The sequence below is a fragment of the Rhea pennata genome, chromosome 15 (assembly GCF_028389875.1).
Source record: "Rhea pennata isolate bPtePen1 chromosome 15, bPtePen1.pri, whole genome shotgun sequence".
Lineage (NCBI taxonomy): Eukaryota > Metazoa > Chordata > Aves > Rheiformes > Rheidae > Rhea > Rhea pennata.
Window position 1 is genome coordinate 1,627,369 of NC_084677.1, and position 27,278 is coordinate 1,654,646.

A 27,278-nucleotide genomic window follows, 5' to 3' on the forward strand; every position below is an offset into this window, starting at 1 on the left:
GGGGAAGGGAACTAAAGAGGCCAGAGCCGCCCCGGGGGCTGCCGGCCGCAGGCCCCTTGCGCAGGGCTCGGCGCGGCGAGCCCACACGGCGCAGCGGCCGGCGAGCTCCTCCTCCCCACTCCCTCCCTGCAACCTCCACCCTGGGCGTCGCGGCCGCGCTACCTGCCCCTTGTAACGCCCGCCCCTCGCTCGCTCCGCCCCAGCCCTCAGCCAACGGCCGCGCAGCTCTTCCTACGGGACAGGCAGCTCCTCCAATGGAGAGGCGGCCAGGACGAGCGGCGGCGCGGGTCCTTTCAGGCTGGAAGGGAAACCGGGTAGGCGGGATCCCGAGGCGGCAGGACGCCTCCCATAGGTTGTTCGATATGATGGACATGGGGATCAGCCAACGGCAGGGCAGGGCGGGCCGGCCGCCGCGCTACCTGCTGCCGGGGCAGCCAAGGGGGGAGCGCTGCGCGCGCGCGGGGCTGCGGAGCCGGGCGGAGTCTGCAGCCGCCTCCCGCTCGCCACCATGTTCCAGGGCCCCGAGACCGACTCGGCCAAGCCCAGCTCCAGGTGCCGCGGCGCGACGGGGGCGGCAGGGAAGAGCCGCGGCGGGGGCTTTGTTCGCGGCCCGCGGCGGGGGAGAGGCTTGGGCCGCGCTGAGGGGTGGCCGGCCGCGGCCCCGGGCCGCCGCCAGGCTCGCCGGAGCGCTGCCCCCGGCGGCGGCGGAGCCCCTGGGACGCCGTCCGGCCCAGGGGCCGCCTCAAGTACGCGTCAGCTCGTCCGCCCCGTCGGGAAGTTTAACGGTCGCGCCGCTCGGAGCTGGAGCGGTCGCTGCCGCTGTGCGGCAGTGCCGCGCGGGGGGGGGGGGGGGGGCGTTGGGAGGGCGCCGTGCGCTACCCCGGCTCCCCGTTTCGGCCCTTCTTAAGCTGCGGCGGGGTTTCGAAAGGCTTGTGAGGAAGCTCTGCCCGCAGCGCGGTCGGCGGGAAGCTTCGGTTCTCCTCGCGCGGTCCCTCCGGAGCCGCCTTAACCCGTAAATCGGGTTGCGGCAGCTCTCGGGTTAACGGCGAGCGGGGTCGCGGCAGGCCTGCGAGGAACCTCTCTTGGGTCTCTCGTAGCAAACAACACGCACACAGAAAAAAAGAAAAAGAAAAAAAAAAAGTGTAAGCAGGCCTGGCCCGGCCGGCACGTGTGTTGCAGCACTGCAGTGCGTCGCATCGCCAGGTTTTTGCCTTTTTGCAGAGAGGTCTGCGAGGTAGCGCCTGTGGTGATGCTGTGCAGTCTGTGTCATCAAAAGCAAGAGGTCGTAAGGACTCCTTGTTGCCCAAAGTTTGTTCTGTTCGGTCTCCAAACAGATTTATTTGCTGATAAGGCAAACCCCTTTGCAATTCTTGACATGTAAAAGTCCCATGGGCCCAAATCAAAATCCCCAACAACCACCAAAAGCTGTGGAAGTAAGGGGGGAAAAAAACTGCTAATACAGAACCCTTGTAATTCAGGAAACAAATTTAAATGAGGTAATAAGCAAATGTTTTACCTTTTTACAGCTTCATAATGCAGGGGTATTGCTGTTAAGAATAAAATGATGTTAAAAATACTTTAAATGAAAGCTACCACTTAAAAAGCATCCAGTGAGCTGAGTCTTTAGTCATGCAGTTGGTGTGTACAGGGATACAGCCAACAAATACTTTGCTGGATTAAACTAACTGCTTAGTTCTATTTTGATTAAACAAAGAGGGAGCTCGGGAGAGGGAGCGAGGAGGGAGGAAGGGGTGGAGGGGAGGAGAAGGAGTAGCAGAAGGAGGAGGAGAGGGAGGTGGGGTTGGGGGCGGTGAGGTAGCAAGGGAGGGGGGTGAAGTAGTGGGGGCAGTTAGGGAGAAGGGGAGAGGGAACAAGGTAAGGAGAGGGTTAAGAGAAGCTGGGGTGGGGAGAGGGAGTGGGAGCACAGGAGTGATGGATGGAGAGAGATGGAGACAGGGAGAGGGAAGGAGACAGGAGAAGGGAATGGAGAGCAGGGTCAGACTGGGGAGATGGGGATAAGAGGGGAGTGGGAGGCAGAGATGGAAGGAGATGGAGTTAAAAACAGGATTGGAGGATCCCCTCTGCTGCAAGGACAGGATCCAGCCTCTCTAAGTAGGAGCCACAAAACCTCTGTATGTAAACTCCTGTGACACTGATACAAAGTTAAATGACTTTACATATATCTTAAACATCTTTGTACTCTGCTGAAGCAGCTCCTGTTGGCTTATCTAGTTTAGTGTGATGTTTTTCCGTTGGTTGGTTTCAAAGCGTATCTTATTTTTGGTGTGGTAGACCTGCAGATCTCGCTCCGATCTAGGGCCAAGTGAAGCTTAGAGTGCGAGGAAGTGAGCAGTGCTCACAGAGGCTACACAGCGAGAAGGAGAGTTCTGTATTTGCCCCTGCATCTGGCTGAGATAGAGTATGCAACTCTGTTGCCCTTGCTGTCCTGAGGGGAAGTTTGCTGCTATACTTCCCGAATTTTTTTTTTTTTTTTTTTTTTTTTTTTTTTTTGTTGTAGTGCTTGAGAATGACTCAGTGGCCTGACTTTACATTAGTTAGAACTTTATAGAGCTACTGTTGTTACCTGAAAGAGCTTAGTGCTTGCAGATTATCTGGGAGGTTCCTAGCGACTGGAAGTTTCAGAAACCACGGAGGCAAATCCACTTAATGTGTGTGTGGATTCCAGACGTTCCTTCGGGTAATGCTCGCAAAAGCGGGCTTCTATCGTGCTGCTTTCAAAGTGCCTCTTAAACATCTCAAGTTTTGTCTGATTTTTTTTGCAGCAGGGGAATTTTCTTAGTATTGACACTGAGCTGAAAGTAAGATAGCATATGATTAACTCTCTTTGTTGTAATAATATTTAAGTTTGTTAACCAAGTAATCAAGATTTTTTAGTCCTAAATAGAGCTTCTCTAGTTTTTCTTTTTCTCCTTTTTTTTTTTTTTTTTTTGATAGTCTGAAATCAAGGAACCTAGTTGCAAAAACCAGAAGTAATTTGTTTCTTATGATTGTTTTCCTTAAACCAAAAAACATAAATTTAGTTCCTCTGTTTCTGCCTATGTTTATAGGCACCTATTAAGAAGGATGGTAAGAAATTCCATCTGTATAAACCACATGTTTCTCTTCCTTTCAGTCACTTTGTATTTTTAGATGAATTCAACAAGGTAAAACCATAAAAAAAAAAAAATTGGGAAGAATGTACGAAGTCAGAAATCGCTTAAAGGATACAAGGAAACTAGCAGAGCTACTTTCTTAACAGGCCCTTCTCAAACTCCTCTAGTTTGTTCGCTGTCTCCTTCTCTCTTACCTGCATCTCCCAAATTGAAATGCTCTAACTGCCTTTTATGGTTTCTGGACCATTCTGAATAATCAAAATGCTTAGTTTGGCCATGTGATGTGTGTTTCTAATTGCAGTTTTAGGTTTTCTAAAATACAAGGAAAGCCTGTAGCATAGCTCGATCTTGAGTCTGCTGAACACTAAATTGTGAATAAACCCTCTGCTCAGACTTGATCTCACCTATGCAATGAACAAGATGGTTATTTTGTTTACTGAACAGCTAGTTAAAAAAGTCAATTTATAACAACAGTCTCTCTGGAGCTTGTTGTGACTATATAAACTACACCCAGACCAAAAGAGGAACTTCTTTTCCCTGAGCTCCCAAAGAGCTGTACTCATCCTGAAATCTGAAGTGCTGACAAAACTTCCTCTCTGACTGAGCAGCCAAATAACTGCCTCTGTGAAGTTAACTTCGGCCGAGGTCTTCTATTCAAAGTTAAGTCTAAGAGGAGCCTTTTTATAATACCCAGCAGACACCTAACCTGAAATGTCTGGCTTCTGTCACAGATCCGTCAAGGAGATGTGTTGTATTAATTTGGTTACGGTGACGTTTGGGTCCTGCTTGTCTAGAGCAGGGTGGATGTCACGCAATTTATACATCTCTTTTTTGGATAAAAGTTAAGGCTAGCTTAGGTCCCAGATTAGGTGTCCAGGTGAGGAGAGGCATAACTCTGCTCAGCTAAGATTGTCGGCAGTTAATCTTCAAAGTCAGGTCCACTTCTTTGCTATTTTTGATACATAAGTATCCCTACCTTTTTTTCCCTGTTCCTTTCAGAATAGGAGCTGAAGGCTGCTGACCAAGGCATGGATAGTAGTTGTAGACTTACTACTCCAGGGCAAGCCTAAATTTTAGTAGGTTTTCAAGAAGCCAGTCTAGTTCTACTATAATCTCCATTTTTTTTAGGATCCATTTGATATACATCCATTTAAGAGTTGTAATCTTAATGCCCTTGCATATTGACCACTAAAGATGTGGCTTCTTGTGGGTTCCACCTTTCTATTCCAAACTCTACAGCAACTAATAAGATGTTAACTGATGATTGAAATTAGCAGGGTTTTTTTAGTGTTTGGGATCTTCTGACTGCATTATTTTCTTTTATTTAAAAGCTGATGGGTTTGAATTGTATCACAGATGCTAAGTCAGTATGTGAAGTTTAGCAAAAAGTCTGATACTGTGTAATGGTTATTTTTAAAATACTAACCTGAGTCATACGTCTTATTTTAATCTCCTGTTGCTTCTGCAACACCACAGATAGCATAACAATTTGTTCTGTGGTTTTGTTATAACTGTTTCAAGTAATGCTAGAAAACATAATGATTGAGTTGATTGACTAGGAGGCTGGCAATATTTATGCTAAACTTGGGAACACTGAGTTAAGAATCTTTTGAAAAGTAGATACTTCATAGACTTAAAATTAGGTATGTTCCAGTCGGAATATTTCATTGTAACATATAGGGGGAACAAGAAGGGACATGACAGATCTGTTGAATGCTGTAAATTTCAAAAAAATTCTCATCTCTTTCATCTCTCATTCTACAATATAGGGTATTAAAACCCCCTGGAGGTGGGTCTAGTAATCTCTTTGGGAATGCAGAAGAAGTTTCTTCTTCCAGCAGGCCACACCGGATGGCATCTAATATCTTTGGAGCATCTGAAGAACCTCAGAACATTCCAAAAAGAACAAACCCTCCAGGTAAGAGCACCATCCTCAGCATGGCTGGGCTTTGAATTGCAGAACAGTGCTGGTTTTGTGTTCTCACAGTGGAACACTGATCTGTCTTTTCTAAATTGCATTTTGCAAACTAAGTGTGCTTGAGCACTAAATCTATTCACACTTTCAGAGATGTGAATATGCAAGTGATTTGCGTGTTCAGACTTTTTAGCACTTTATCTTAGTCTAATTTTTTCCTAGTACTGAAGTCTAGGAAATGATGAAAGGAAACTGCTTTCATTCTAGAGATCTGTCTTCAGTTAGCTGCAATGAGTACAGCTGTAAATTTAAGATCCTCTAGTGAATTTTTGTAGCAAAGGATTTCAGGCTGTATCTTCAGACAAGCAAAAGTAAGCCTCTAGGCAGTAGGGTACTAGAAGTCTTCAAATGCTCATAGTTTTTTTTTTTTTTAATATAGTGTGGTAAAACTAACTCATCTAGAACAAAATTTTAACTACTACTACACAGGGGGGAAAGAAAGTGGCATTTTTGAGGATCCTAGTTCGGCTCAGCCTCGTCCACGTATAAATCCACCTGGTGGGAAGACAAGCGATATCTTTGGGTCTCCAGTATCTACCAGTGTTGTGCGAGCGCATCCAAACAAGCCTAAGGTATTTGTACTTTTTTCCCACTGTCAAACCAAGCTAGCAGTTCAGTGAATCATCATACAGCCTTGTCAGCAATGCAGTGTAGTGCCTGTATTCTTTTTAAGATGATAGGCTTAAATTATGCATGTGGTAACTTCAAATTAGACAGCATTATTCCTGAGGCCTTTTTTTGCTAGCCTGTTACCTTTCATGTGTTGGCTTTCAATGTGCTCCATAGTTTGCAAAAAAAAACCTATTAATTATGCTGTAGATGTGTAAGCATAATGAAGGCCAAAGGGTTTAGGAACTAGATAAAGTACAGGGGCTTTTGTGCAGTACTATAGCTTTTAGCACACAGCCAAGAGGCATTTAAGATTGTCAGCATCAGCAGCAAGACAACGCTTCTTTGTTCTGCAGTTCAGGAGAGGTGGTTTTGACACCTGCTTCTGTGAGTCAGTGAACACCAGTGAGTTAGTCACAAATCTTCGTGTGAACTAGCTATCCCCTTCGTATGTCTAACGTATGTTTCTACATTCAACATGAAAGCATGTTAGCAGAAGGTTAAACTAAACTGATAGCAGTGAAAAAGCTAATTTAAAGATCAGCCTTATCAGCCTTGAGTTTGAGGTGCAGCTTGAGCTGTTTTTTTATGTCAGACACAAGCATTTGTTGTCACTGTATCAAGTTTTGTTTGTAAGTTTTAAAGCTAGGATGTATAAACTCTGGTGAGGGGGGGTGTAGCTAGTTCTCTTTCTCTCTCTTTCTCTCTCTCTCTCTCTCTCTCTTTTTATGTGATGAAATGTTGCCAATTATTTCTATATTTAAATGTCCTATATTTGGACTTGTAAGCTGCTGCCTTACACTTAAAAAAAAAAAAAAAAAAAAAAAAAAAAAAAGATAGTATTAAGATAGTATTAAGTGAGTAGCTACCATGCTGACAATGTTCCTGACATGTCAAGTACTCCTGAATGTTAGCATCCCATGAACACCTCCACACAGTGGGCTATTTCAGCAGACTTCACTGAGAGAGAGAGGAGGGAAAAAAAAAAAGTAGTAGCAACATCTTTTCTCCTGGGATTTTAGGATAAAACTATTAGTCCAGTTTAATTCCTTTCCTCTTCTCTTTTCCTCCATATTTGAATATGCTGATAGCATTATTTTACTTCTTTTTTTTTTTTTAATGCAGATTCTAGAATATATTGGGGGATTTGAGTCATAAGAAAAACAAAAGACTGGGAGCTAGGATTTGGTGGGAATAGTGCTTTTGGAGATAGGAAAAGATTTTGCTTTGTTCCTCTATTTCTTTATTGGGCTGGTTTCCCCCCCCCCCCTTTTTTTTTTTAAGTTCAGTGTCCCCAGTGTTCTTGCTTTTTATTTTTTTTATGCAATATCTTAGTTCTTAGGAACTCCTGGCTAGAGAGAGGGCAGCACTTTGGAAATTCCAATGAATTTAGCTAGAGCAGTGGAATAATTGTAAATACAGAGATGGACGGGAGATTGCGTATTTGCAACGATTACTGCAACTTGAATTTTGTGAGTGGAAAAATGTGCAGTATTTTCTGAAGTGCTGCTCTGTATTTCTGAAAATTAATGAGAATGGCTAGAAAAATGGTCTTAAAAGGCTTCTGATTGTTTGGGTCACTACTGATATCCACTGAAGACAGTAATTAGCAAACCTGAAATAGGGTGCTGAGGGGCTGCTTGTGTTCCAGGTGTTAATACTTACTTCTCTTGAACAGCAGTAAAGAATGGTGGCTTGTAAAGAATGGTAATTCTGGACCTCTGCACTGAACTGCTGATCACAAAGTTCTAAGCATCTGATGAACAAATGTAGTATCTTGATCTGTATTTCAGTGAGTTGTGTCTGAGACGAGCTCATCTATGTAGAGTTAACTTCTTCTAGAGCTTCTACTAGTGCTTAGGGCTTATGTAGGTGTAGAGGAGAGGAAGGATGGCATGCAGCGTGTGCAGTTGTTAACTCTTACTGCAAAAAACATTATAAGCCATTAGATCAGAAACAAGATCCTTTGGAAAGGAGGGATTTGTTTTGTGACAGTGGCTGTTTGTGAATTGTGATATATCAAGATAGATTTTGGTTTCATTGCAGGATCATATTGTCTTGAAAGAAGATGAAACACCAAAGAAGCTAGAAGGTCAGCAAGAGAAACCCCTTTCTGTGTGTTTGGGAGGCGGAGGGGGGGGTTGTTTGGTTGGGGGTTTTTTTGAGTTATTCTCTAAGGAATAGTTTGTCTTGTTTGTGCTTCCTCTTAAAAATAAGATTAAGGCTGATGTTTAGGATAATGTAACTGAGTGAATTTCTGACTAAGAGCAAAAACTTACATTTTTAGTTCTGGGAAATAGTCCTTTTATTGAGGACTAACTCTTAGTATCCTCTTATTGAGGACACAGGCCTAACTGTTGATATATTTATAGATAGATTAATATATGAATCTGTATATACAGAAAAGCATCCTACCAGATTGCTCCTTACTCCTTTGCCATCTCCTTCAAATGTGCAATTTTGGCCTGAAGTCAGTTATTTGGTATTTACAGCTACTTAAACAGAATGCATTCTGCTGTTCTCGTTGCTGTTAAAGAGTGATGGGAGCATTGCTTTCAAACTCGTATGAAAGCAGTAACTGGTACGGTGCATCTCCTCATTGTCAGAAACTGCCAAAATAATTCTGAAGGTACAGACCACTGAAGGAAGGGAAATTGGTAAGAACAAGAGAAGTGAGATTCTTGCTCAGTACCTGTTCCTGTCGGGAGAAGTGAACAGGTGTTGAGAAAAAAATTTTAGTGTGCTGTGGATGGGAGACATGTAACACTACAGTATAACAGGTTGGTTTGTTTGTTTGTTTTCAGCTACAGAAAACAACAAATCACAGCTGGAAGGTGGAGGTGAGAAAAAAGATACGGGCAAAGAGGAGCGACTTAAGGAACCAGAACCCAAGATAGACAATCATGAGCCCAGATTAGGGCCAAGGCCACGTTCGCACAACAAAGTTCTCAATCCCCCTGGTGGGAAATCCAGCATTGCATTCTATTAGGGACATCTGTTCACTTTCACTAACTGAGTCTGCACAGAAACTCTTGTCTGTGGTTGTGAGGTCAGTTTATAGACTATTGTTTGTGGACAGATTCTTCTTAAGGCAGATGTATGAGGGTTATGCCAAAGTGAAGAAAGGATAACCTGATAATTTTGGGAGGGAGGGTTGGGAGGGAAAGGGTGACGTGTGGAAGACTTTTGAGTATCAGACTACCTGGGTGGGTGGTGGAGAGGGACATTAGTGTGATATCGTGGGGAAAAAAAATGCTGCTTTGTTGTGAATTCATCAGACTTAGGTTCTTAGCTAGCTAGTGGCTCAGGACACTCTTGTGGAGTCAGGCTTTTCCATGCATTCAGTGTGTAAAGCGTTGTGAGTGGGTAGGGACCTGAAGGCCAGGTCTGGAATAGTCTTAAGCACAGCAGTAGGCAATGCTCTTCCCTAGGTAATATAATGCAGCTTCATGGTGTGAGTTGATTGGCAGTCACTTTAATGTAAATATGTTCCATTGGGACAATTAGTGCTGTTGTGTCCTTGAGCATCTGTAGTCTTCGGTTCTTTTTCTCCTTCCTTCTTCCTTCTTAGTACATGATTGCTAATACAAGGGCAAAACATTTTGAAAATTTCTCTTATACTCTCATAAGCCATCATGTATTAGTAAACGTTTTAGTGTTTCCTCAGAGTATTCAGGCCTTTCTGCTGCCTTCAGTAATGTCTTGAGTACTAGTAGCTCTTGACAAATGGTAAAATCAGTCTAATATGCCGTTTCATGTAGGAGCTTCCAGAAGACTTTTATTTGAAGTATCTTGGTTGAGTACTTGCAGATTTCCTGGTAAGGATTTGGGTGCAAACAGTAGCTTTATGGTTGTCTTTGAACAGAAGCAACTTTAAGTATACAGTTAGCATGGAGAATAAACTGAGATGTCTAGTTAGCTAGCTTTGACCCAACCTTTATAGAAATGCCTTAGCTTCTGCAGAGGTTTTTCCTTTATGCCCTGCAGAAACCAGGATTGTTCTACTGTCTTCACCACAGTGCAATTTTTTTGTTTGTCTGTGCTGACTCCGTTAGTGAATTCTTATGTCTTTAGTCAGCCTTATCTTTGCCTTTGACTGCCTCAGACTTTTGTTGGTAAGGGGTGAGAGCAACTTGGATTATCCCCCAAGCCACAGTTCTAGCTGTGAGACACACTGTAGACTATCCTAGCTGGACAAAGACTTTAGCAATACAGACCTTCTTGGCATGCTGGCTACCTTAAATCATGTTTGGAAGAGGTGCGTATAGTTTTTTCACAAACTGCATTGGGGAGGATTGCTCCATCATTCATTCTCTGAATGGACTTTCTGATCATACCACACTTTGATACTTGAATGTTAACACTAACTGCTTAGACTGATCAATGTGTTTAATGATGACTTTTTAAATCTGACATATCAAAACAGGAGTTGTTCAGGTACACCAAAGAACAAGTGGCCTTATCTGCATTTATTCACTGCTGTTATAGCCCGAGTTCCCTAAAAACTACTACTCTTTAGAGGAGACTGTCTCTGGGCCAGGTGCTGATCATCCTCTGATTATAGAGCTTGTTATACTGCTCTGTTCAGCTCATGTCAGAAGAGGTGGATGACTGTATAAAGATCTAGCTGCCAGCTGGTGAAAGTGGAGTATCTGGGGGTAGTGGTAAGGGTAAGAATAGCCCTGGAAAGTAGGAGTTTCAATGCCTTTGTACCTTTTGGATAGACGTGGAGCTCCCTGTTATTTGCCTCCCTGGGAGAACATACAGTGATCCTGATTGCAACCCTGTATTGGAGTTACGTTACTTCCTAATGTGTATTTCCTACCAGCTATTCTTGAGTCTCACTCCTGGTTGAGTCTCAGAGGTTTCTGTCTTTCATATCTGTTTCAGTACTGACAGGGTTTTAAGAGGTAACTAGATAAGACAAATCAAGAGCATGTTCATTGAAGGGTCTGGATGTAATTAACTCACTTTAGATTTGGCATCATTTAGTACCTTAAACATTAGGTAGAAATACTGGTGTGTATTGGCTACAGTGCCTGTCTTTTAAACAGCAACTTCCAACTAGGCCTTAAATTAGCTAAACTGTGTTCATTTTCTTATATTTTCTTCTTTGGAATCAAAATCATGTTTTAAACTCATCCAGCAAATTTGATAAGAACATTTCTTCTTCCTAAAATGGGCAGAAGGGGATTGGAAATCAACTGATAAATCGTGAACTTGTCAATAAACCTCTGTATTTTGTTACTCCATTGTGTGCTGTGTCTGCTCTTTATTAATTGATCCATATCCTAGTTCAACATAACACTGGTGAAATTTGTTATCTGAAAGTGGAAAAATTCTGCAGTAGTCCCAGACCTTTCTGTAGTGGGAGGTAGGCTTTAGAGGTGGGACATCCTCTTTCAGGTAGCTCAGGAGGCATGTGCCTCCTGTCCCTGGGGAGTGTGAAGGGATGGTAGCAAGGGCAGGTTGTTCTAGTCAATGCTCCAATTGCCTTTTGGTGGAGAACTTTCTGTATTGCTTTGTACGGTACAGGGACGTCGTTATGCCCTTTAAGTATTCAAATACTAATTCTGTTTATAAGATTACTCTAAAGTGCCTTTAAATAGGAGATCTTCCTACTGTGGAGAGGTCATATCCCCATTTCTTCGCGCTTCCAGTAAGTACATACACTTCTCATGTGCCAAACCATCTTTGTCAGCAGAGTAGAGGTAACGACAATTACAGGAATTCCAGTTCCAGTTGAGCTGGGCATCTCAGCCAGCATGTTTTAAGGTTTGCTGAGTTCGTGCCTTAAGTTATGGTTGGTGATGCCCTACAGAGCCCCTCGACTAGCAGTTGTTTCTACAGTCACTTCTGGTATTCTGCAGCAAGAGCTTTGCTAGGCATAGTTCAGAACTTTATCCTTGGGCATGCACCTTCCTTTAAGAAGGATCTACTTAGTTTGGGAATCTGTGAATATCCTGGATAGAAAACAATGCATTAGTAACATGGGATTGTCTTACCTTGAACTGCTGCCAGCAATTTAGTAGACAGTGGTGTGGTTTCACCTTGCAACTCTGTACGTTTACTCCTTGCTTCTCCCTAAATTGAGGATTTGACACTTGTGGTACAATGTTATCCAAGTTAATGCTTCAACCTCAGAAGGAAAATGAAGATACTAATTTAGCTTAGATGGTGGCTAAAGGATGAGTTGAATGCTTTCATAAGTCATATGTACAGGAGAAAACAATTCTAGGCCTAGCTGCTGCTTAATCCCTCAACATGCCACTGTGCTCATCCAGTACAAGGCAATGCCGTTCTAATGAACGGACCAGCTGCAGTGTGGTGTCATCCCTCCTGATCCTCTGTAAACATGGTTATTCCAGATTGGTGCATGTTTCCCACTGTTCAGATTGATGCTCCTATGCAATCCTATAGCAAAAGTGCTGATTTAGTTCTTGTATCACTGTGTAACCTATGGTAAACCAAATGCATTCTTAATGAGGAAAGTTAATGCCTTTTCTGTAACTCTTCTCAGTAAGAAATATGAAGTATTTTTTAAATGTATTTCTAGAGGTTAATCAGGCTTGGAATATCTACAGTATATTCTTGGAACTTGTCTAATGGGAGAACCTTATCTTATATGGACACAATTCTTAAAGAACTAAGTAAATAACTGCTAGGGTGTATTTCCTGCTAATTCCAAGATGACTGAACAATTCTTGCTGTTGCTTGTATATAATATGATTGCAGGAGGGTGCATGGAAGTCCAGGTATCCTGACTATCTGTCCAGTCTTTTATGATGTGGAGGACAATCTGGTATCTCCCCTGTGAAGGTGTACTCACTTCTCACTTGCACCTTTGTAGAGCCAGCTGGCCATACAGCATTTTGTTCCTTTGATGTGCCTCTTACTGAATTTGCGCTTGAAGCTCTGACAAAATGCTGTCTCTTTTTCCTTCTGGAAAAGGTGAAGGTTCAGAAAGTCCTGGAGGCTCAGGTCTGGGTGTTTTTCTTTTTTGAGGAATGAAGCGTCACAACCAGGATGCTCTGCTATACTAGATTATAGAAGGCAAAAGGATACGGACCTCTTAAGCGCAGGTGCTCATAGCAGAGTGCTGGATTAGGGCAAGACTATGGTATGTGATTACTTGCATTTGTCATTACTTGCATCAACTATGTACAAGAAATAGCCTCAACATGTAATGGTTTCTTGCAAGATGACAGGCATCCTACCCACAACCAATGCACAGAACCCAACAGCCTAAGCTGTCTAAATTGCTGCTTGTGCTGCCTCTCGCTACTAAGACAGTCAAAGAGCAGAGTGAACAGTTTTGAAAATATTCTGCTTAGCTTGCAGCCCTGATCTTATCCTGAGTCTGAGGATAAATTTTATCCTCTCTTTAGTCCAGCTTACTTTCAAGTTGCAACTCCTCGTACTGTTAACAGTATCCCTTCCTCGAGCAGCTGAAAATGCTGACTGTTAGCAGCAGGACTGCAGTAGTCTACCTGTCAGCCTCTCTAGCTTCAGCAGCCTCCCAGTTCTGGCTTTCTACCCTACCCTCTTCCTCCTCCCCATACATATGCATTATGTTGCTCTGCTGCATTTGGCTTCTTGATCATCTTTCCCATCCTGATGTGGTGCATGTGCTATCTGCCACTTAAACTAAGAACATGCTTCAGCACACAGCTGTTTATCGCAAGCATGAAGTGACTGTTGACTTCCTATAGCACCTGTTTCTTCACAAAGGCAATGGCTTTTCTTCCACTGCTACAGCCCACAAGCCTACGGAAACGCACGTTCTGCTGTATAAAAATGCTTGACGTGCTGTTCCCTGGGAGCGTGCCCCAGAGCGTTTCTAACAAAAAAACAAACCCACCTTAGTGCAAATTGCCTGAACCTAAGTTCCTTGTCAGCTTTCACGTAGTTCAGATTTCAAGAGTTGCCTCTCGCTGTGCCTTACGCAGCAGAAAGTTGTGCCAAAGCATGTGGCAGCAATGAGCTTACTGCTTCCGGAGTTGCCCAAGGCTAGGGAGAGGATGGGGTGCGGTGGCTTCCGATTACCTGTATGAATGATCGGTGTGGCACCCCGGAAATTAAACAGTGACTAACCGATTGCTACTTTCCATTTCTTTCAGCTTTTTGACCTTTGTGAATGCTGCCCTTTAATTTTCCTGGCATGCTCAAAGCAGACAACTGCCCAATTGCTTTCTAGAAAGTCTCTCAGCAGTGAGTTCTAACATCCCAGCAGAAGGTATGAAACAGGAAGACAGGAAAAGTGAAGCTGGCTTTCTTGTCATCAGTGGAGTAATTAATGAAAAAGGTAGTTAAACAGGAGTAGCAGGAAGTCCTTGATATTCCTTAATAGAGATTAATAGGTGCTGTTGCAGGAAACCTTATTCTCTGCCTTCTCATTATAGATATGTCAGCTTCAAGCTTTACTAGTCTGAGCTTAAAGACGTGAACAGTTTGTAGGAACAACTCTTCTGTGTAAGAGGCTCTAGCGCTGCTCCTTTAATCTGCCCAACCCCCAAATGATCTTGGAGGAACAGATTCGAGGCCCACTAGAATTTTCCCCATCTTTAGAATACATGAAAGAGTTTATAAAACGCATGCCTGGATTGCGATACACCGCTATCTCCAAAACCTTTGTGGTCAAAATAAGTTGCGTCTCTGTAACAGCCTGTGATAAACATGCAGGAATGCTTCACAGTGAAACCCAGCAGGCTGTGAGGCTTCCAGCACTATATTTCCAGGAGCCCTGTGAACCAGTGGCAGGCTTTAAGGGCCATATTATCACAATTCTTCAAAACAGAATCATGAAGTTTCCTCTAATTAGGAAGCAATCATGGGGTGGCAAACAAGGAATGGCAGGGTATGAGTTTTTTTTCCCCGAAACACAATAGAAGACTTCTAGGGGCTGTCTCAGCACCACTGAGTGCACCAGAGCAGGATGTGCTATACAAACCCACAAAGCAGAGGATTCCCTGCCAACCAGACTGATGTCACTAGTAGGCATTGCTTTTAGAGCAGGTGTTGGTAGTACCTGGCACACAAAAACAGCCCTTTCGAATGCCTGTTTTCCTCTGTAGATGGTCTTCCATCATCAGATCTGGAAGTTCAGCCTGCAATTCTTCTAGGTAAGAAACCAGCTAGGAAAAAAACAGCTAGGAAAAAAGCTACTAGGAAAAAACCCAGCAGGTCTGCAGCATTGAAGAACAGCAGAGCAACTGGTAGTGTAGAGAAATGCCAGAGCCACAGTCCAGGAGAGCCTGATTTATCAGTCTAGTGAAAACACTGGAGTTGAGTAGCAGATGAGTGATACAAGCTTGCAGAAAGCTTTAAACAATACCAGGTTTTTCTAGTTGTAGCACATTAAAAGGACAAGTACTTATCTAGTACTGCTTTATCAGTGAATAAATGGCTATATGAGGCCTATTATTTTGAGGTAAAGGTAAGCTGGAAACTTACTTTTTAAAAAAAAAAAAAAAAAAAAGTAAGAGAAGTGAGTTTTTTACAGCTATTTTTTTTGGCTTCTCACCTCACCCAAAGTTTCAGCCACATCAGAACTCTTAAGGGAAAACCTTTAATTGTCTGTACTGTGAAATGAATTCACAGAGGAACTTGGAAAAGACAACTTGTTCGTATAGTGAGGTCTTAACTAAATTATTTTAAAGCAAAATTTTCTACATGGATTTGTCTTCTGTCATAACCACTTAAGACATCACTTTATTGGATGCTGTCAGCAGCTAAATTGCTTTCAAGTTATTAGCATTTATACTAAACATCTTGAACAGAGCGTCTCTTTGGAATTTGTAGTAATTTCCTCAAAGTCATTCACTTTAGCACTCCTTGTACTGGCTATGTTAAAGTTTACTTAATTCTTAAAGTATCCTTCATGCTTTTGTAAACATTTTGTGAGACTGCATAGCAAAAAAGGCAATCGGCTCAGTAAAACAAGCCTTAGCATTCATGACTAAGTGTAACCTGGTTTAAAGGACAATTTCAGATCAAAACTGCGAATGTTTTTAGGGGCAAATGAAGACACGGCTTATGGAAGCATTTCTAGTAAGATAATTAGCAATTAAGATACGCTTGCAAGCGTAAAAGCTGATAATTTGAGTAACTCAATCTCCCACTCCTGCCTGAAGGATAAGGATGGTGTTAGTTGTATGCATATCTAATTTGGAGAAGTGTGCTAATCTAGAGCAATTACTGAAACAGAAGCTCTGTCAAGGTATGTGGAGTAGAGTGCTGCTGCACAGGATTCTTGAGGCTCAGGAACTGCAGCAGTCCACCCAGATGCACCGCATGTGGGGAGTTTTAATGCAAGATTAAAAAAAAAAAAAAAAAAAAAAAAAAAAAAAAAAAAAAAAAGCTAGAGAGACTAACATCTTATGAAGAAGCTTCAGCTAGACTGATTTTACTTACTATAGCATAGTTTTTAAAAAAAACACTCCATGCAGGTTTCTGTCTGTGGCAGAGAAGGCGCAGCAGATCTGTTCCACTTGTGTTCCAGACACAAACAACGGAAAACATTCCCTTTGTGTAGATAATTCCCTTCACAGATCTTAACGGATGACGGAACGAGATTTCTCATTAAAGACCTTTAAAATACACAGGCTAAAAATTCCTTTTCAAGTAGAAGTGATCGATACTGTGTCTGGCGGCCACCACTGTTCTTGCACTGCAACGGTTCAGCTGACGGAGCCTTTGTTTCCTGTGTCGTCATCAAGGAGCGGTGCTGAATCTGCTCCGTGTCGGTGCTCCTGCTCCACAGGCGACCCCTTTCTCGTTCTGTTCAGGGTCCCTCCCTGGAAGTGCAGAGAAGCTGTCAAGTGACTAAAAGGACACCATTCCTCACGTGCACATACATCACTACACCTTCTTGCAGAAAAAACAGAGCTGCCAATAGCTTGATACCAGGAGGGACGAGTACACACTGCGCCAGTATTTTAGCAGATTTTTTTTATGCAGTTCTATGTTTGTGTTAGAGGAATTAATTATAAAGATCTAACAGATATTAATTACATCAATCCAATCAAGTCAGGTAGACTTCATGATGAAAGTCTGTTCTTTAGCTTTGATCACACTCACCTGTTTCTTGTCCACCACATTGAGGCTAACAGAAGCAACAATACACGCAATAGTGTTCACCAACATAAAGATCATCATCTGTTGCCAGCGCCACAGTGGAATCTTTAATTCACTAAAAAAGACCAAAAAGGGGATAGAACGATGAGTCACTTCATGACACTTAAGGCATCACTTGCAGTATCAGGTTGCAAAGAGACTGTTTACAGTTCACACCACTCCACTGAAGCACTGTGAACGGTCTCTGCTTAGACAAAAAGAGGGGAAGAAAAGGCATTCTCACCTGGACTTTGTTCCTAGAATGTGTCCAACGATCAGATTTGAAAGGCCAATTCCAATCATCTGCACAGAAGTTGCAAGCCCCATAGCAGTCCCTAAAGTTGCCTGGGGCACCACAAGAGGTATGGATGGCCACATACTAGCCTGGTAGGAATAATGTAAAGGGAGGAATTAACTCAAGCCTAATCTAAAGACATTACATAGTCATCAGTTTAAAAAAGAATTATTCCCACTAAATAAACATCCACAGTCCCTCCTGAAAAAGTCTGACATTTATCCTCCTCAGCCTATCAGCTGGTTCTAGCCCCTTTCCTGTCCTTTTCTAGCAGCTTCAGTTAAGATAGTACTATGCATGCAGTTTGAAACTGGAACTATTCCGATGTCTCAAGGGGAGTTACAGCTGATGGCGTAGCTCACTAGACTGGAAGGAGATTTAGTTTGTACATTCAAGGTGAAAAAAACACTAGGAAAATGAAAAAGTTTAATGCTTCACAATATATCAAATGGTTCCTTGCTCTGTTCTGCATTTTACTCCATATTGATTCTTTGAGGGTCACCAATTAGTAACCAATTCTTCAGGTTTGCGGAACCAAAGACTTCAAACTGCAGCGGTAACATCTGCTGAACAGGACTGGATAGCAGTAATAATGCCAGTCAGGCTGCAGAAAGGGCACAGCCAGGAAGCACAACTAAACCAGTGGGGTTTGTGAACTTACAGCAGCAAAAGAGTAAGTAATCCCCAACCAGATGGTAGACACCAGCGGAGGGACAAACGTAAATGCCAGGAGAGCGAAGACTGGCAGAGTAAATGCAGCACAGCCAACAGCAAAGATGCCTCTCAGTCCAATGTAGTCCTGGTAAAGGAAACAGAGGCCTATTACAAGGGTTCCCTGGCTTCCCACGGATCCTAGCACTCTCCTTGACACGAGCAGCTGATCAGAGTGGGCTGGTATAAGCAACAGTAACATGTCATTTCCTAGCTGTTACCACTGTGGCAGACTATTCCTAATTCCTCTTGCATACGCATGAACTGAGACCGAAACACTTGTCAGAGAATCAGTGTCCAGCATTCATACAAAATTCCAGACTTTATCAAAGTGGGGAGAAAAAGACACCAGTGTATCCTGGCAATTAGGGAAATAAGGAGATGAAGAGTTGGGAAAAAACAGGGACTGATTAGGTGCAAGTTGTTCTTTCCCATCTACTTGCAAAGCTTATTCTGATTTGTAACAGCCCCTTCTATTCCAGTCTCCAGCTTCTGACAACATGCAGCCATTTCCCAAGGTTTGGGACCATACAGTTTGCAACCACAGCAGAATTAGGAAATAGAAGGGAAAAAAAGGTTAACTTTATTTCTTGTAATTTAATTCCGACAGAAATGCATGTCGCAGGTTGCAAGGAATTACAGCCTTGCTTGTTTGGCAACAACAGGCTAAATTCTGGGAGCGGGGTTTATAACAAAGACGTTTCGGAAAATTAGGAAAAAAAAAAGCTCGAACACAATTTTGATTTTCAGCAAATGAGCTCTTGCACTTCTGTTTTTGGATACTCACGATTAATATGCCAACTGCTGCAGAGAGAACAAGGGAGCTGTCGTACACTGCCCCAGCAATATAAGCGGCTGCCTGCTGACTGTAACCAGAATATTTATCCTGGATAAACTTGCTAAAAATAAAATGAAGGGGAAAAAAGATATATAATTAGAATTCCTGATCTGGTTATTCTGGCAGAAAGTAAGTCTGAGCACAAACATATGGACAGGGAGGAGTTTTAATGAGAGGACTTGCAAACAAGTTCAGTCTGGTTTGTAGGTCCAATCTTTTGTTCTCTGATTTTTGTTTGCTTTTTAAGTAAGTGGTGCATATCATAAAGAAGTTGTTAGTTTAAATCACCACTTTCAAGACTCCTTTGCAAGTTCAGAGTAAAACTGCAGGTTAAAATTGTGCATATGTGCAATTGCATCAGCACAGCTCGCAAGGAGAAATTTGCAATCACCCATCCAAAACATACAAACTGGTTTTTTTTTGGTTGTTTGATTGTTTGTTTTTTTTAACATTTCTCTTTGAAGAGGCAGAAAGCTCTCTCAATAGTGGAGTGAGAATGTTGAGGGGCAGAAAAATATTTAGAAGTCAAATACAGGAGTATTTACTCCTGTCAAAGTACCAGGAAATCCCCCTTTTGCTCTTTGGCATCTTTAAGGAGACCTAATTAAAGCAGAGAACTTACATAAACTAAATTTTGTTTTCATTGTCAGGACATCAGCTTTTCACCTTTGTTGGGGATACACAAAAATGGCATAAAAAATTTACTCAAATTATTTGCAGAATTTACAGTCACAACTCAACAGCGTTGAGACACTGGTTTACTTAGAAATCTCATACCTATTTAAACCTAGTGTTGTTACTTGTGTTGTTACTTATATGGTTACTAATTGTACTAGTAATAATAAGCTTTTATAGTATGTGCTGTCATCAAAGTAGGAAAACAAGACCATGTACCCTGAAGATTTACTCCAACAGACAATTCCCCAAACATCAGTGGCCTTGGGATCATTTTTCCCACTGGAAAGCAGCATGGCGTTATTTGTCAGAAAAGATGTATAAAACGTGGTTCTTGGTGCCTGGATTTTTGCTCCCCAACAGAACACACGGAGGCAGAATTGCAGAAATCAGGATATTGTGTGACTGACAGGCACTATTTCCAGTTGAAAGGATAAGGCGGCTCACAGAAAGCCCATCTCATCAAGGCCTTGATGATCCCTGCCATGTTTAATGGCTTTATTTTACTATTAAGAGCCTAACTGCATGTTTGTTACAACACTTCTTCACTCCAGACTTCTGAGTAGCTTATGTACATCACTAATGAAATGCTACTTAAAAAAAATTCTCATGTTTTTACTCCAGGACTTTTGCTAGTATTAAAGTTCACAATCACTATGTGCTAGAGGCTGCATCACCCACATTTTACGAACACAAAGGAGGCAGCAAAATGATAGTTTGTGGCAGAGCCAAGGACAGAAGCAGGAGTCCCAATTCAGGCAGGCAGGTTGCTTCTTTATATTAAGCAAATGAAACTGCAAAAATGAAGTCTGCAAGGCTTGCATTGGAATGCAAGGGTTTCCTCACTTAGAAACGCAGGCTGATGCAAGCTTAGCTTTGTTCCTAACATGGCAGATCACAGCCAGGAACTCCAGACAGAACTGTGCAGGGCCTGTGAAGCTAAAGCACCACCATCTCTAAAGGCAGCCACTAGTTGGATTATTGCAAAAGTGAAATGTCTACAGATTGTTTAAAAAGATCTATATATTTCCTCCCCTCCTCCCAAATCTTTTTGTTTCTCCTTTAGCAGTGTTCCAGCTTTAAATATCGGATGCAGCTTTTCCTTTTAAGTTACTTTTGCTTTGCTTCAGAAGCCTCATTCATCTCAGATTGTCTTTGAAGGGAAAGAAAGGTCAAAGAACCCTCACACTTGTTCGGTAAGTGTTAAAGACATGCTTGCCTGTGTTTCAAGAACAGAAGGAGCAAGCATGTTTCCCATTTAACTACAAATCAAGACCTGCAAGACTCATGGGCTTATATGAGTTAGCTGGACTATGACTACAGGGCCAGTACCTGGCATCTGCCACAAAGGGGAAGACTCCGTTGTAGAAAAACATGATGGTGAGGACGAGGAGCCAGTAGCGAAGGGGAAGACGCCGGATGTCTTGAATCCGCTGCAAAGAAAAGATGTGCCCTCATTCAACAGGAAATAGTCTTCAACGTCACACAGATGTCCCCTTCTAAAAGCTATCGAAGGTCACAAGGGTTTAAGAAGAAATAGCAAGTAAAAGGGGATTAAAAGGCTGCTTGTGCACCTCTAAGAGAAATTTGGCATGGGCTGTGACTCCAGAGCATCCCTTCCTTAACACTACTCAGTAAAACAAAACAAAACAAAGCCAGCAAAATCCTCTTTCTTATTATTTTTTTAAAGGTTATGGCTGCAGGAGACTATTCTGAGCAGGCTCTATTCAGAATCTACTACAAACTCCTATGTGAAATACAGGGAAAAGACTGTCTAATAGATTTAAGATTAGATTAGAGCTGTCTAATAGATTTAAGTGCCATAAAAATTGCAACCTGCTGCTTGTAATGCTCATTCCTAGACTGAAGAATGCAGAGAGGAATGGAAGATAAGGGCTGGCAGAGGATGGCCCAATACTGACCAGGTTAACTATTTTCTGTCACGGCTCCTATGAACCCGCGAGGAGTTCCAAAGTCTGCTTTCTACTCTCTAGTTTTATCCACAAACAAATCCTCACTTGAGCCACCTACAGTCAAATAGTAACTGGCTCAAAGAAATAACATCATGTGAGTGCTAAGTCAGCTGTCTGGAAAGCCAGAAATACATAAACTGTAAACAAAAATAATTTACATTTGCCTGGTGGTTCCTCAGACTTACCTGAAGAACAACTACGCAAGATTTTAGGAAGCGTCATTAATGCCTTCTTCCAGCCATGAACAGCTCTTACTATGTACTTGATAGTCACCCACCTCAGCCTTCAAAGACTGGGAGGGAAAAGCTCTCTGTGCACCACATACCACTTTTTTGGATTCCTGCTGGATAACCCCGTCCAAGCCAAGCTGCTTCATGCCCACTTTATCTAGCACACTGACTGTGATGGCTGAAACAAAACCAAGCACACACAGCAGAGTACCTGGAAAACACACAAACAGATTGTAGAAATTCCTCAGACAGGAGAGAGCTGAATGACAGAACCAATTGCATGTAAGGTACAGAATTCTCTATGACTCATGTTCCTGGCTGCTTTTAATGTTAACAGCCTTCCCTATCGCAGGCGTATAGTGGAACCATTTACCTCTTAACAACTGTCGGACACAGTCCTCAGGTTCTTCGTCCACTAAATTTCTATTGCCCTCCGCCAATCACGGTTATCCTGCCTTAGAGGTATTAACTTATTCTGCTTTGTAGCTTCATTTGCTTAAAAAAATAAAGCCTGCAAGACTTGAATTTGAATGTACACTTACAATCCCAGGCTGATGCAAGCTCATCTTTGTTCTAAACACAGCAGACCATATGCTGGAACCACAGGACAGAACTGCCTGGGGGCTGTGAAGCTGGAGCCCTATTCACCTCTAAGGACAGCCACTTTGCTGGGCTATGGCCTTCTTTCTAAACAGCAGAAGGTCTGTGCATAACAAACCCAAGGTTAAAATAATCAAAGGTAATGGAGAAACTTTGATGGTCCCATGAGCAGGAGAGGTTATCACCTATGGGCTAGCACTGGAAGCTATTTATTTGACCAACAGCAACATCTGACCCATTAGCAAGCGCAGCTCCAGCGAAGGGAGTCAGATTATGCCAGAAGTGAGTTTGGCAACAGTCATCTGCTGCATACAAAATCTCTTTATATAAGAACTCTGCTTTGTTTTCCAAAGAGCCAAAATATGCATATGATGCATATGCACTTTGACTGGTGTATTTATGCCTTCACAGGCTACTGAAGCTGCTCTGCTGTCTTTGTTAGTTCTGGGCTTAGGAAATACTTGCAATGCCAGATGGGTTGTGCAGGTCATGCCTGACAGAGAGTTTCTCTTTGGGCGGTGAAATAAGTAGAGCAGAGCAACTTATGCTGAGACCGATATATAGAGTACTTCAGAATCAGTGGTATTTTGCTGGCCAAAATACAGAACAAACACATTAGATTCCGCTCTTGTTTCACTGTCATGTTTCCATTCACTCAGTGGGAGCAAATATACACTAAGTACAGGTTATTCTTGACTGCAGATGTCAAAATATTATAGGAATGCTGCAAACAGAGCTGTAAGGCAAACACTACAGCTGCAGAGACGATTTTCAGGCAGCAATGAAGAAAGCACCTTTCCACTGCATATTCAAACGAGTAATGGAAAGTGGCAGGGAAAACAGGCTGGAAAACAATGTGCCTCCTACTGCTATCTTCACTGTCTCTGGATAATGAAGTTCTGGACTAGCTGGACTGAACAGTCTAGTCTCAGGCCTAGAGGACAGAAAGCCAAAGGCCCAAAGAAACTCACCACCCCAGAGCGTCCACTGTATTCCAAAGCGTGTCTCAAACTGCTGGGTGAAGAAGAAGTTGAGGACACTTCCAAGGCGGGAGAATGAGAGGGTCAGTCCAAATGCCAGTGCCAGCTCCTTCCCTTTGAACCAGAAGGCTGTGATACGATTCTGCACAACTTGGAGAGGAAAAAAATTCTCTCTTGAACACACAGACCTAGTCAAGAGCATTACACAGAAGCAGTGAACATAGTTTCTCAAGCCAGAGTGAGAAATGGTGGAAGAGATCTCTGAGCATCACAAGCGGAGATACTGCTTCTCAACTCGGCAGGTTAAGATTATTTAAGCATGCTGGGACATTGGAGGTGAACTTTCCTCTCAAATAAGGCAAGACAAAAATAATACTCTCAAATGCATAGTTTTGGTATGACAGCTTCTATTCTTGGGAGGACAAACTTGTTAGAGTGAAAGACTTAAACATTTCAGGGCCCTTCAAGGGGCAGCATTCTTCTGTTAACAACATAGGTTCCTAGTGCAGAGCAGGTGAAGCTCACCACTGGGACAAATGTCTAGGAGGCAAAATACAGATGTGTCATGACTCTCTGGTAAGGCATAAACAAAATGTGAATTCCTTACTAGTAAGTGACCCATTTCCAGAGCCAAACAGCAGTCTTCCTGTCAGCATCAGAGGCAGGAGATACGGCGACCCCTTGAAATGAGAGCCCAGAGCAAAGATTGATGATCCCAGCACAGTCAGAAGGGAGAAAACAAAGACACCAACTAGGGAAAAACAGGAAAAAAATACACAAACCTCAACAGGCATGCTGAAATCAGGACAAAAGCATTCTTTTGTCAAAAAAGATCAGCCTCAACATAGGAGCTACACCTGAAAGCTTCCATCAGTTTACTCATTATTTCAAATTTTTAAAGGATTTGTGGGAATACTCAGAATGACTAAGATATTACCAAGGGGGAAGCTCAGAGAAGCAGAAGTGTCAGGAGAAGGCTCTAGAGTTGCAGTTCCTACCCTGAGCTATGGACTATGGCCTATAGCAAATCATTTCTCTCCCTGTTCCTCCATCTCCTTAGCTGTAAGATTCTTTCCTGTGACACAGACAGAGCATAATTGCACTCGTTAGGATTGCTGAGCCTTAGATTATACCACAAATCAAAACAATGTCAGAGCAGGCACTAGAATGGTATCAGTTTGTCCCATCACAAACAGGCAACACTATTTATTCCCTGTCATATCTGTGCCAGAGAAAAGCATGTTTATTGCACCGCTGTGTAAATTCAGGTAAGTCAGTGGTCAAAGGATGAAAAGGTCTCGGTTGCATTCACAGAGCAAATCCTAAACTAACTAAAGCCCAAGGCCCCACCACACAAAGCTGCACCTCCTCTCTCACTGCCACAAGATCTCACTAAAATAATCATTCCTTTGCACTAAAACAACGGCTTGAAATATCATTTCAGTACAAGAATAAATTAATCCATCCTCAGAACTTACAGCGATTTCCTAGTTTATCAATCAGGAATCCAGCCAGAATCACCACTGCTGCATTTCTAGGAGAAAACAAGAACAGAAACATTTGAGGTTTGGTTCTAGGAAACAATGAGCCAACTACCTCACCCCTACAAAGGAGGAGAGAAGTGACCTACGTCCAAGCGTAGATGGCGTAGAGTAAGTTGTATTGTGCAGGGGTCATTCCCAAGCCTTCAACACAATCCAGTGTGCTATTACGCCCAGTGCTGTTATGATGGGTTCCATTGGGGCAGGTCAAATTCTGCATAACAAGTCCAAGAATCTGTGTTAGCAAGCAAACAGGAGCTACAGAGGAAAACTCAACATTCCCAGGCCCCCTTTAAAGATGAAGGAAGTTCTTTCCTAATAAACTTTTATTTCTCCTATTCAGTTCCTACCTCCACAATCATGAATTAGAGGGCTTGTCTCTTCTCCCAGGAAGCCAACCATAACAACAGAGAAATGGCTAACCAGCCGTATATCTTCCCTTTCCTTTACTGTGGTGGTAGCTGTAAGGGCTCAACACTTTTATACCATGACATTTATTTGATCTGTTATTTTCCTGGCTCTAGTTTAGCTTGCTCTGATTCCTCATATTCTAAAGTTTTAAGAAGTGCGTAAATGTAAAATTTAACAGTACTCCATTTCAGTTCACAGCCACAAAGCTTTTGCTGAACAGCAGGAAACAGGCAGACCTAGCGTGATTTAATAGGGTTCTTTCTGCTACTGAAAAGCAATGTTTCCTCAACGCTACCTGATACGACGGGGAAAGCAAGAACCAGATTTCTCAACCGCTAAAGACCTACCCCTCTTCGGAGAGGAAGGCCAGGCCTCCCACACCAGTAAGCACACGTGTACTGCTCTGAAGAACTGTCCGGTAGGCATGCAGCATCCTAGTCACAGCAACAGTATGACTAGCATTGCATGATTTTTACAGCCACCAGGATTACTAACTGCTCAGATCTGCTGTAGTAGACATTTCCAAGGCTGCAGGGGAGCAGTTCTCTAGAACAAACTGTTCTCACAGAGAGCACCGGTCTCAGGTGCTCACAGCGCCGTTGCACCGCTCAGGTAAGGCTAGTACAGGCTACATTCCCTGGAGTCAAAAATATAACGAGAGCATTACCAGACCAAAACACTGTCTGCATAGCACCTAAAACAGAAAAAAGTTGTTTGCTTTTACCACCCTAAAAAGTTACCTAGGTAAAATAATAATAAATATATATATATACACACACACACACATCTATATATGCATGTGGGTATATACACACACACAAACATTTGTACACATATATATATTATGTATATATATATATAAAACCTCTCCTTTGCTGCATACATAATTAATAGGCTATTCTCCCAGAGTCCTGTGGAAGGTGTGGAAGACTGAGGAAGGAATACTGACCTAATTTTTTCTTTTTAATCCAGCACTTTCCTTGAAAAGCAGTGACAAACTGCGTTCCATTTTGCCTGAAACTCACTGTCTGAACAGCTGCAGATTAACTACAATTAAAAAAATACATATATATAAAAAAAGCTGAATATAACCCTGCCCTTAGTGTTGAAGAAAAGAGCACCTAGGACAGTAAATCTTAGCCAGCAGATTATATGCCCAAGGAAAATCATCTTTAATCTTCTATTAAATTAACTTATTAATTAATTAGATAATTAATTAACCTATTAAACAACCTGCAATAACGACAGATAAAGGAGCTTCAGAGAAGGATTTCATTCAGGTTGGACCTGCACGTAGCCAGCGATTCAGGTAAAACTTTCTGGAGTTCGTCGTCTCGTCCTCCCGTCCGGTTTCGGGAGCGGCCGTCGACGCCCCGGCGCCTTCGCCTCGCGCAGAGCCGCGACCCGAACGACGCCGGGATCTCGGGCCGGCCCGAGCCTCTGCGCGGCCGCTCCTCGCTCGCCTGCGCCCGCGGCCCGGCAGCCGCAGAGCACGGTGGCCTCGCGCGAACCAACCCGCCGCTGGCAAACCTGCAGCACTCACCCCCTGAAACTGCTCCTGCAGGACGCTGGGGATGTCGAAGCAGAAGTAAGAGCCGAAGGTCAGGAGGCAGTTGAAGAAGAGCACCGAGAACCGGTAGCAGGCTGCGGAGCGAAGAGAGGCCACGCCGTCACCGCTGCCCCCTGCCCCAGGCCGCTCCGGGGTATACCTGGTGGCTGCCCGGGGGGCCAGGCCGGGCCCGCCGCCGCCCCGCGCAACGCGGCCTCCGCCGGCGGCCCCCGCCCGCAGCCGCCGCCATGGCGCGGCGCGGCGGCGGCGGGACCCGCGGCGGCCGCCTGCTCCTCCCCGCCGCGCCGCGCTCACCGCTTCCCGCCGCCACCGCCATGTCTCGGCTCCGCGGCCTCCCCGGCGGCGGCAGCGGCCCGGCCCCTTCCCCGCCCCCGCGGCGGCGCCGCCGCTCCCGCCCCCGCGGCGCTGCGCGGGCGGCAGCCGCCGCCGCGGCCCCCTCAGAGCCTGCGAGGCAGCGGCGCGGCTCGGAAGTGGGTCGGAAGCAGCAGCGAGCCTTAGGAGCGCCCGGCTCGTGGACGGAGCCGGAGGACGAAACGTGTTAAAGGCAGTTTATTATCGTTATTAATTCTTCCGTGAATCCTGCCGTTTCAGACACGGCGTTGCACCGCTGCGGACGCTCCGGGGTTTATCCTCCTCCTCGGC

The 27,278-nt window shown here is 43.6% G+C and overlaps 2 protein-coding genes across 3 annotated transcripts; one reads left to right on the forward strand and one right to left on the reverse strand.

Moving 5' to 3' along the window:
• The first annotated feature begins 418 nt into the window (after window positions 1-418).
• JPT2 (Jupiter microtubule associated homolog 2) lies at window positions 419-10,944 on the forward strand. Its single transcript, XM_062588071.1, has 5 exons — window positions 419-552; window positions 4,883-5,031; window positions 5,518-5,660; window positions 7,744-7,789; window positions 8,502-10,944. The coding sequence occupies exons 1-5, from the start codon at window positions 509-511 to the stop codon at window positions 8,684-8,686; spliced, it is 567 nt and encodes a 188-aa protein (XP_062444055.1). The 5' UTR covers window positions 419-508; the 3' UTR covers window positions 8,687-10,944.
• A 5,130-nt stretch (window positions 10,945-16,074) lies between these two features.
• Window positions 16,075-26,993, reverse strand: LOC134147279 (major facilitator superfamily domain-containing protein 1-like). 2 transcript variants are annotated; one of them, XM_062588279.1, is made up of 13 exons: window positions 26,931-26,993; window positions 26,610-26,710; window positions 24,745-24,869; window positions 24,593-24,648; window positions 23,722-23,865; window positions 23,106-23,264; window positions 21,630-21,745; window positions 20,664-20,764; window positions 18,606-18,717; window positions 17,769-17,906; window positions 17,057-17,196; window positions 16,777-16,888; window positions 16,075-16,493 (listed from the first exon to the last, which is right to left on the reverse strand). In XM_062588279.1, exons 1-13 carry the CDS (start codon window positions 26,950-26,952, stop codon window positions 16,377-16,379), a joined length of 1,443 nt encoding a protein of 480 aa, XP_062444263.1. In that variant the 5' UTR covers window positions 26,953-26,993; the 3' UTR covers window positions 16,075-16,376. The 2 variants fall into 2 exon arrangements, with proteins under 2 accessions (XP_062444263.1, XP_062444264.1); XM_062588280.1 differs by lacking the exon at window positions 26,931-26,993 and adding an exon at window positions 26,016-26,113 and having other exon boundaries at window positions 26,610-26,685.
• Between the last annotated feature and the right edge of the window lie 285 nt (window positions 26,994-27,278).